General features: G+C 35.1%; 1 protein-coding gene across 1 annotated transcript; it reads left to right on the top strand.

Annotated features, from left to right (window-relative positions):
• The first annotated feature begins 1,872 nt into the window (after positions 1-1,872).
• Positions 1,873-11,022, top strand: LOC132557941 (alpha-L-fucosidase-like). Its single transcript, XM_060222469.1, has 9 exons — positions 1,873-2,225; positions 2,609-2,715; positions 3,059-3,195; positions 3,515-3,648; positions 4,935-5,032; positions 5,300-5,432; positions 5,752-5,922; positions 6,614-6,892; positions 10,833-11,022. Exons 1-9 carry the CDS (start codon positions 1,873-1,875, stop codon positions 11,020-11,022), a joined length of 1,602 nt encoding a protein of 533 aa, XP_060078452.1.
• The last annotated feature ends 360 nt before the right edge of the window (positions 11,023-11,382 follow it).

Raw genomic sequence — 11,382 nt, 5'->3', positions numbered from 1 at the left:
ATAATATTTATTTATTATTTTTACATTTCTCCATGGTGGTATTCCGTCCTTTATCAGTTGTTTCGTTATTTAAGACATATCATGTTTTTGAAAACGAACGAGACACTGTTTATTGTATTTTCACTCACTAGTTCATCGTCTGCTCAGTCTAAAAACGAATCTCGTATTTTTCGCGCTTATGGTGGCCCATAATTAGATAAATACTGAGCTCATTGTCCCGTCCTGTTCCATGTTTGGACTTCGCAAAAAGTATTTCATAGTTATTTATATTCTTTAAGTATGAACTAGTATGTATGTCTAAAACATGAGGATATAGTATCTGAAATGTCACAAGGTTATCCTAGAATTTGTTTTGTGTGTCTACATACTCTTTGATATTTTTTTGTTTGTTATAATATATAGGACGTCCTCTGTTGATAGCGATGCCATGGTACATAAATTCAGCAATGCTATAGTAAACATTGTTATAACGTCTACATTGAAGCTTAACGCTGTGATATTTGTTCATCCTATTCATTGTTTAAATATAAATATCATTTCTTTTACGTTTCACGTCTAGCATTGACATGCGAGCATTGTCTTCAATCGGTAAGGGAATGCTATTTAGCGTTTCCTTTAAAATTTAAACAGTATCACCCGATTCTTCGATTTATAAAATGTCCATTCAAATTATATCGGAAACGATAATGAGTATGAATACCGATACATGATATGTCAACATTTTCTTCTCATGTCGCTTTTCTAAAACATATTTCATAACTTAATGTAAAGTCAGATACTTTTGTGGGGCTAAAATTTCGCGGTTTTTCAAGAAACACGTTTTCATTGGCATTTGATCTCATGGATAAATCTTCCTCACAAAATCCACTAGTACTATATTTCAACTTCATTCTACTTATTATTTCATGTACATATGTGGATTTTAAGGTCCAACGAATTAAACGAAAATAACTCCCCAATGAAAATTAAAGATTGCATAGTATCCTGACTACGAAACCAAAGCGTGGTTGTTATTTTATTTGAAGGATATGAGTTAATGTGATGTATATGACTCGCATATAAACCTTTAGTTATAACTCATGTATGCACGAGTTTAAATTTCCTTTAGGCTATTGTGAATAGTATATTCATACAAGGCTGACCACATCGTTATAGTTGTTGGTAGTCTAGTCTGTGTGGTGGAACGAATGTATAGTATGTCTAAATATTGTCAAACCATTTTGGAATGTTGAAAATTTAAGATTCGTATTAATCCATCGTTGCAACATATTAAATTCATTGAAATATATTTTGCCCTATTTGTGTTATGTCGTTTCTTCACCTGTGATTGGTATTCATCATTAAATGGCGAATACAGATCCACTTTCTCTTGCAAAGGCAAAATTTGATGTCTTATATCTAGAACATTTTCAAGATTTATAAAATTTGCAGGGCTTACCTTTCAACAAACAATAAAATTAGTCTGTACAAGTTAACATATAGCGTTAGTATATACCAACAGCATTCAAAGATTACAGAACGAACAGAAATGAACATAAAAACAAAAACAAAATAGCCAAAAAACGAAATAGCGCATAAAAAAATTAAAAATTAACAGATGAAATCTTTGGATGGGAGAATATGCATGTTATCAACTTAAAAATTTGTTCCCCTCTTTCTGCGTGAGTCACAAGTCCTCAAATCTTTGAAAAAAATATTTGTCACTACACTTCTAGTCACTTTGCTAACAAATTGTTGGTACTCTGTCTATAAGCTTATCTTGAAAGGCAACGCTCTTGAACTTTCACAAGCTTTACGGTATGTCCTTTATCTTCACTTTAGATTGTTGGTAGTGTTTAGTGTCTTCATTGATATGACTTTCAAATCTCCGCCATGGTGAATGGTTGTAAGCGTTTTCTGGTAGTGTTGCTGGGCCTATTGGTTGGGTGTATATGCGGAATACGCTACACTCCGGATTGGGATTCCCTAGAAACAAGACCCCTCCCAGAGTGGTACGACCGTCTAAAGATAGGAGTGTTCATTCACTGGGGAGTTTTCTCTGTACCGGCGTTCAGGTCAGAATGGTTTTGGTGGGACTGGCAGGGTGCTAAGTATAACGACTGTATTCAGTTTATGAAGGCGAATTATCCCCCCGGCTTCACCTATCCTGATTTTGGTCCCAAGTTCACTGCGTCACAATTTGACGCAAACGAATGGATGGATGTACTGGGAAACTCAGGAGCAGGGTAAGCGTGGGAACCCATCACATTATGTTGTAAAATTGGGCACAGGTGGGCATTCAGTGTTTTACTATTGAACAAAATGTAGATACAATACTTTAATACTTTAATACTTAGATACATTAATTCCAAATCAGGAATTGAAATCCAATGAAATTACATGTATAATCACATGATAAAGTTGTTGAAGGTCCAGCATCGCTTCTACTTCAATTCAGGATCAAATTACTATATTTCACAAAAATGTACTATTTATTGAGCAAAGATTAAACTGCGTTTTACTAGCTAATTAGAACATTTGCACGTGAAGGCATTCTATCGTAAAAGTTTTTTTTTTTTTTTAATTTGGTTTAAAATTTGTACATATCACTGCATAACGTCATACCTAGGTACGTGGTACTGACGAGTAAGCATCACGAGGGTTATACCATGTGGCCCTCCAAGCATTCTTGGAACTGGAACTCCATGGACGTCGGACCACACCGTGATATTGTCGGTAGGTTTATAAATACGCATTTGAAGGACTGAGTATAACGTCGGTAACAATGGCATGTGAATACTTTTTATCATGCAATTTTTATAATAGTATGCAGCTGGTTCATACACAAAAGCTGCTAGGAAACATGGACCTATACTTGTCATCTACAAATTAGCAGAGATAAAAATATCAAAATTTTACATATTGTTATTACGACCATTATATCACCAATGCTTATTTTTGTTATAACTTACCTTATAAGATACATAACAATTATTCTGCTTCTTCATAATCGCTATCATAATCAAGAATCATTATGTGATAACATGTTTACATATTTTTTTCTTTTTGTATTTTCCAGGTGAATTTACAAATGCCATTCGAAACAAGACGTATATGTTCATGAATTTTGGTCTGTATCATTCTCTTTATGAATGGTTTCATCCATTGTACCTGGCTGACAAGGCGAGCAATTTCAAAACCCAGGATTTTGTTAGGGTACGTTTTATTTCATGGCATTGACATCAGAACTGTCTATAAGTAGTCATATCACAAATCAAACCGATACTGATAACAAAAATTCTCAGGACCGGAAATTCAACGATGAGCGAAATCTTCGCAATATAAAATAATGTGCGATACGTGATCGTAGTACTATTCTAGTATTTACCTAAATTTCTATTTCAAATTTTAATATCCTATACTAGTAATAAAACTAGAAGTCTTTACTGGGATAAATATCCGGACTATTTTTCTACGTCGTGCAGCGATCTATAAGTTGCCGAATAATAGCAGTTGAAATTTATATCAACTTCAGGAGAAAACCCTCCCCGAACTTTACGAGATTGTGAACAGATACAAACCGGACATTATATGGTCAGATGGGGATTGGGAGGCTCCCGACACCTACTGGAACTCAACAGACTTCTTGGCCTGGCTCTACAATGACAGGTTCGATGACTGTTCCAACTTATTCCAAAGTTACCTAAAGTTACATTTTTACGGAGGATAGATTTTTCTGAAAGGACCCTGTTAACATGCTATTGTTATAACGCACCAATAGTTATCTTTAACATACGTAAAATCATACAAATTACACACAAATAAATAGTACGTTTCCATACAAATTCAGATTTAGATAGAGCAGAGAGAACAATTAATTAAACTATATCATACAGCTGTTTCGTCCTGTTAGGACACGTCAGTGATGCTACATCATACAGCTGTTTTGTCCTGTTAGGACACGTCAGTGATGCTACATCATACAGTAGTTTCGTCCTGTTAGGACACGTCAGTGATGCTACGTCATACAGCTGTTTCGTCCTGTTAAGACACGTCAGTGATGCTACATCATACAGCTGTTTCGTCCTGTTAGGACACGTCAGTGATGCTACATCATACAGCTGTTTCGTCCTGTTAGGACTCGTCAGTGATGCTACATCATACAGTAGTTTTGTCATGCTACATCATACAGCTGTTTAGTCCTGCTCGGACTCGTCAGTGATGCTACATCATACAGCTGTTTAGTCCTGCTATGAATCGTCACTGATGCTACATCATACAGCTGTTTCGTTCTGCTATGACTCGTCAGTGATGATACATCACTAATCATACAGCTGTTTCGTCCTGCTATGATTCGTCAGTGATACTACATCACTACATCATACAGCTGTTTTGTCCTCCTATGACTCGTCAGTGATACCAACAAACAACATTGAATAAAACAGCAAATAACAACCGTATAACGTTACTTGTGTTGCTCCTTTCTGAACGACGATGTTACATATGCACACCTTTCTACAGAAACTCCGAATATACCGCAAATGATCTCCTAACAACACCTATATATACTTCATAAACAGTATTACTGAGAATTATCATTGTCACCATTGTATAGCATATCCTCCCGATACATATCTTGTGCTATGAAAATTCATTCCAATTTCATGGTATCAAGTCACCATTAATTCATCGTATATTTTATTTCTGATATTGTATTGATATAGATTAAATAACAAGCTCTAATTTTCAAAACATGATATTACTAATATTTTATCTGAATAGATATAACGGATTTACTGACATAACTAGCACAACTTGTGTAGTTTTTCATTCATTTGTACAGAGATCGCCATTTCAGTTTAGTAAGCTTTCGTTAACGTGTTTGAATTTAAGTTTTTACGATACAGTTACATTTCATAATCCCTTCTTAATATTGATCATTATTGCTGTTTTAGCCCTGTGAGGGAAACTGTTGTGACCAATGATCGATGGGGAAGGGGAGACATGTGCCATCACGGGGGCTACTTCACCTGTTCTGACAGATACAACCCAGGTAAGTGCTTCAGGTGAATGTGTTACCTGAAAGCAGTGTTTGATAATTTTTACCTGCAAAGTCAGAGATGAGCTTGTAATTTGTTGGTAATTACACCGAAAAGCAAAAATAGTTAGTTGCTGTAATACCAAAATCTACGTTCATGGATAAACACTCTTGGTGATAAACACACTGAACTTAAAATAGGAATGAAAATGAGAGGGTAATCCATTTAATATCAATACGTGTTAAGTATTGCTCTCGTGTGTTTCTGTTCCATCTACTCAGGTGTCCTGCAGAAATTTAAGTGGGAGAATGCCATGACACTTGACCGGAAGTCGTGGGGATACAGACGAGACATGAAAGCATCAGATGTTGTCTCTATTGAAGAATTAATATCTACACTTGCCGAGACAGTAAGGTAAGTTATATAACACAAAAAGTGTCTTAGAGAAATGTTTTGTCTTACTGTCTAAGGATTACATTGTTTGACATTACAGCTGACTTCGACGAAAAACTTCAATAACTTCTTGTGTTGTTTTCATCATTCTTGATCTTTGTTACATACATGATAATGAAAGTAAATTTAAAATTTAAATTACCAATATAATCACCACCTGAGTATATTTCTGTTAATCATTTATCTTAACGTCTGCATCTGCAGTTTTTCTTTTTTCTTACTTAACCGTTCTATTTAATAGCTAGTACAAATTTTGTGTGAAAATACACATTTATCACAGTTGCGGTGGCAACCTGTTGGTGAACATAGGTCCCACACTAGACGGAAATATTCCGCCAATATTTGAAGAGCGCCTGCGCCAGATGGGGGCATGGATGAAAGTAAACTCCGAAGGCATATACGGATCAAAGCCATGGCGCCATCAGAATGACTCAGTCACTCCAGGAGTGTGGTAGGTGAAATATCAGGTTTCTGCGTTAATGCTATGGTTTCAAAATGAATGTCCCTTACCAAGAAAGTAAGTAAACAAATATGTGAACAACATCGACTTATCACAACAATTATTATTTAATTCAATATTTGTTTTTTATTTATTTTATAAATAAAATAAACCTGAAGTTAAACATGAAATCGGAATATCTGGGTATCTGATAGTCATTTAAAGCAATGAAGGTATTCTACGTCACCCAATGCAGTAACATATAGTGCATAAAAATTGCAATCCCAAAAACTTTAACAATAAAGGGCTAATGTTACTGACAATTGAGGTGTGATGAATGATCACAGTATCACATGAACTGCACGGCTAACGATGCTTCTTGGCATAATGATACTAAATGTTGCATGTACTACTCATAATGGTTCATTATTGACTTGTTTATCGAGTTAGAATTTTACATTACTTGTACTGACCAAGATTTACATGATGGGTGATGGGTGTCGGCGATGAGAAATCAAACGCTTATTTTTCAGGAACACCATGGTAGCTATATTTCCCCTTATACATTTTTCAGAGTATTCTTAACATTCTTACTGTTATTCTTACTTTGGCATACCCTTACTAATTTGGACATAGAGTGTTTTTTACACATTAGTGTTCGGTAATTTTTTAAACTGTGGCCATAACCTATTTTAATGGACAGGTACACAACACTCACTATCAGTACCACCACTGCTGTATATGCCATCGTCCCTATGTCTGTGATTAAGAACAATTCCACTCTGTACCTTGGCTCGCCGGTAATAAAAGACACTAGTCAAGCGTTTGTGTTTCTACTGGGTTATGAACAGCAAGTGCCGTACAGTGCGCCTACACCTGATGGAGGTATCTACATCAATGTATCTTCCCTCCCTACCAGTTACCTGACTGACACTCCCTTCAACTGGGCCTGGGTTATCCGTATGCTTGGTCTGGATAATGTGTAAATTCGAATTGTATATCGAAAAATATACCAAAGTAAATGATATTAAACATCGTCTGCAGTCTTGCCTTGATGTCGTTAAGAAAATAAATAATTGATGAAATTATTCAATGTTTTATTTAATGTTGTCTGAAACTATATGAAATGCACATCAACATTGCATGCGATAAAAACGATCCAGATACATAGTTAAACTCTGGACAACAACAAGAGTCTGGAGGAGGACTATGACATGACAATATATACTTAAACAAGTCATACAACGATATTTTACTTAATGACTAGTTAAATCAATAAGATTTCTTATTTAGAAGGGAATTATAGAAACTATATTATGTCATACAATGTATTCATTACTACAACGTACGCGCTATTCACTTATATGTCTATTGTACTAAAGAGCGTACTAAGGCACACTCTGAAATAAATCAACAATAACACAATAAATAACAAACTTATTTGCGGAATGTTAATTTTTCAGCGATCCTAGGAAAATATTTATTATTGTATTTCGTTTAGGAATATATCTGGGCAGAATAATAAAACCAGGTTTAATAATTAATGATGTTAATGTATCAATTGTCTATCGTATTTGGTTATATGACATGATAGATCGCATGTAAAACATAGTACTGTTATTTCTACAGTACAAGGATTTAAGAGAATTTACTATATATCACCTATTCAACCGAACTCATCCAGCTTCTGGGGGTCTAGGCCGACTGTTTATTGAACATTGATTCTCTCTCATCCAGAGATGCTCCAGAATGAATGGGACAGAATCCTGACATTCCTATAAAAATTTAAAGGAAATATATCCCATATATTGAGCATCCCCCCTTCAAAGGTGTATTGTCTCTAAGGGCAATGTTCAGATGTAGGACGCAACACATAACAACATCTTCAGGAATGTGTCATAGAGACGGATAAGCCTGAATGTGTAAAAATGAAGCGACTACTGGTACTTATTTTATAGTTTAAGGACTTTTCTAGACAGGTATATGTTTCGAATATATCTATCGGTATCCATATCCGACCTCTCATATTGATTTTCTAAATTCTATTGTACAACTGTTAAAATTTACAATACGTCGTAATAAAAAAGGCAATTTAATGCCAAACAGTAACAAGTATACATAAAGAGGAATGTTATTATATGTTCTGACTAATGATCATGCTAATGTTTATGGATATCTTACGGGTTTTCCAATATACACCGGCATAGTTTCAATACAACGAACTGAACATTAACGTTTAATAGTTTCGTTTGTCTGTAACTTCTATTCAAATGCTTGTTACGTTGAAGTCAATTACCGCTGCCAGATCGTTCTGAATGTCCATCAAAAGATCCGCCATACTGAGACGTCAATGGAAGAAGGGTTAATTAAAACAGACAACAGTGCATGTGTACGGACAAAGACATTTAAATGATGTAGTTTACTTTATGGTTTGACTCTATGATTAAGCTCAATTGCATCTACTTTAAATTAAAGTAAAATGTCCTATTGACTTGGGTTTCTTGTGTACAATCTTCGAAATTGTAAGTGGTAGATACAGTTGGTGGACTTTTAGTATCCAAAGTTTACCGTCAACAGCTTGCCACATTTTAATTCATTCAGATATACACATGTACTTGACATTCATCTGAAATTGTCAGATATACATAAAAAAAAACGATATTTATCTAATTATGGGTATAGTGCACCTGCCTATCTAGAGTTTGACCATTGTTTTTATTCTCATTTTATTTTCTTAGTGGCCCCTACCCCCTAGATTCAAAACTATTATCATTAACATTACTGACGAGTTCAGGAAGGAAGAATCAGCTGTATGGTCAATTTACTTCATTACATGGCTCTATTGGTCTAATTTTAAATTGTATTAAAATGTGCTATTTCCTTGCGCGTGTGTTTTGTTAGCTGTTTCAAATGTAGACCGCTCATAACTATTAGACATAAAGAATGTTTTTATATTTTCCTGACATGGAAACACATACTTAATCTCCTTACTTTGAGTTACCTGATATTTTTTAGACCTCACGTTTAATCCCGATGGAACAAACTCAAAACTAATTATATATTGGTATTATTGCTCCTTTTGAAATGTCTTTAAAGCATCAACTACCCAGTAAATACAGGGTTATATATGATACATATGTAGTTAACATCAGATCATAATACAATAATCACAAATGTGTTCAGCACGAAATGTCAACACAATTAGTAATTACTTTGTCTGTTGTCATATTTATACGTTGCAATTGCTAGACACTTATTGTAAAATGAATTTAACAGAAATATTTACATGTGCTTCAATCGTCAAGATATAGCTTCGAGGTCAATTTTGACCTTAACCGTAGAGGAATACTTGACAGGAACTTGAAGTCACGTAAGTAATCTAGAAAGGACATAAAATTCATGACCGGCATTTCATTTAATTGATGGAATCAAAGAATGGTTTCTTCAGTTGTGGATGTGTATTAAAAGATGATTTTACTAAGACGTCACTAGAGATATCTTGTAGACCTTTTACAATGTTTATAAACGACATCTACAAGGTAGAGTAAATAAGTAAAGGATTTCAATATTTCTTTCAACAATAAACTTTATTTGTATTGCCTTGAACAATTTGCATTAATGGCATTTTTGCGATTAAAAATGCTGTAAGCTACGTTTGTTATTTACACAATATAATTTTTTCAAAGTCTAGATTTTCTATTATTGTTGAGCACTAGTTTCCCAGTCTAGATTTCCTACCCATATAAAACATTAGTTTCCAAGTCTAGATTTCCTACCCATATAAAACACTAGTTTTCCAGAATAGATTTCCTACCCATATAAAACACTTGTTTTCCAGTCTAGATTCCATACCATTACCGAACACTAGTTTCCCAGTCTAGATTTTCTACCGCTACTTATGTCATACACTGAGGCGCCACAATTGAATAGTTTCAATTGATGTTAGAGGTCATTGCTGAATGATAAATGCTTAACTCCAGCAACTATTCCCAGCTGCCTTACCCCGGATCGTATATCGTTTCACTTTGACCTCACTTGCATAACCGAGATATCTGCATAGGAAGATATTATGATATTAAGAAGGGATCCAGTTGAGCGCTCCATTTCAGTCTGAATCAAACGCCATCTTGGAATCTACAAAGATTTTGCTGTTTTGTTCAAACTTTGAAATGAATGTTTCCGGAACGGTATTGTGATACCTCCTAGACAGCGTTGAAATTCTTGACATCTTAGCTTTATTCCAACACAGACCGAATCACTGAAACCTTTAGTAAAGTCTTATTTATTACCATTTCATATCCTAATACCATATACACAAATGCAACGCAAAATGTCAATATACCATAATGAAATAATGTTCACGTCAGATTAAGGTTCTTTCATCAAAAACAATAAATTACGGTGCTCTTGTTTCTAAACACCGCATTTCACGTTACATCGCTTCAGTTAGCGGGTCAGGAATCCTTCTTGCATTCCCCATTCATTTCATGTTGACGATCATTTTCATTGAAATTCCAGTCGACCGGAATGAACATTTGTTGTGTCCGCTTGTACAACCAATAAGGCGTCAAGAGGAATGTAAAGAGAGCTACCTCAGCGAGTAAAATGGCAAATGTTAAAGTTGACGTACTGGACAAGATTTTGTCATATTTTAGATAAATTTGAAAGCATAAATAGCATTCTACCATAGATCGTATATGAAAAGTGTGTACCAAGAGGAACTGGTTCGCTTTCCATAGCAGTGTGTGTCCTCTACCGACCTTGATGAGTATCCAACAGAAAGCAGAGTACGGTGCGCTCATCTCTAAAAGAAGCAATATTGTACCAAAAAAATGTCCCATGTCTAAGTAAGCCATTACACAAAATCCAAATAATGCGGACCAGTGATGAACACATAACAGAGTACTGATGTTTTTGTGTAGGTCGAATACTATTAAAGACCCACACTCAAAAAAGAAGAATCCAGTGCCAGTCAATATTGCAAAACAGCTTGTAGAATTGGTAGCAAGCGCTGGGTCTTCTAAAAGTTCATCGTCAAAGAATATCACCCATGCTCCAATGACAGTGCAATACAACCCGAAGATCCCACGAACTATTGACAGATTCCAGTAAACTTTTTTCTTTTGTTTTAGGCCTCGATAACTCGCAGACACAGACCAGAATAACACAGCAGAGAGGATGTACAGGATATTGAGGAACAATACGGATATCGCAACACACACGAATTTGTTAAAGGCGTCCTGATAATCCACGTTTGCCAAGAAAGGATGAAATTTTTCCAACAAACCCATTTCTATAGCACCTCTCCGATAGTGCTCTTAACAGCAATTTAATAGTATCAACTGAATTCTTTACTTTATAGCAATGTTTGAGGTCTTGGAACTGTAGGGTATTTAAATACATTAGGTATGCTGAGGCGATATCCAAAAGAAAGGGCTTTTTCTCAGGTATATTATACCAGTAATGGAATTA

This window comes from Ylistrum balloti, unplaced genomic scaffold, assembly GCF_031769215.1.
Source record: "Ylistrum balloti isolate Yb309-2 unplaced genomic scaffold, AGI_CSIRO_Ybal_v1 Utg370742, whole genome shotgun sequence".
Classification (NCBI taxonomy): domain Eukaryota; kingdom Metazoa; phylum Mollusca; class Bivalvia; order Pectinida; family Pectinidae; genus Ylistrum; species Ylistrum balloti.
This window is presented reverse-complemented; position numbering and strand designations above follow the sequence as displayed.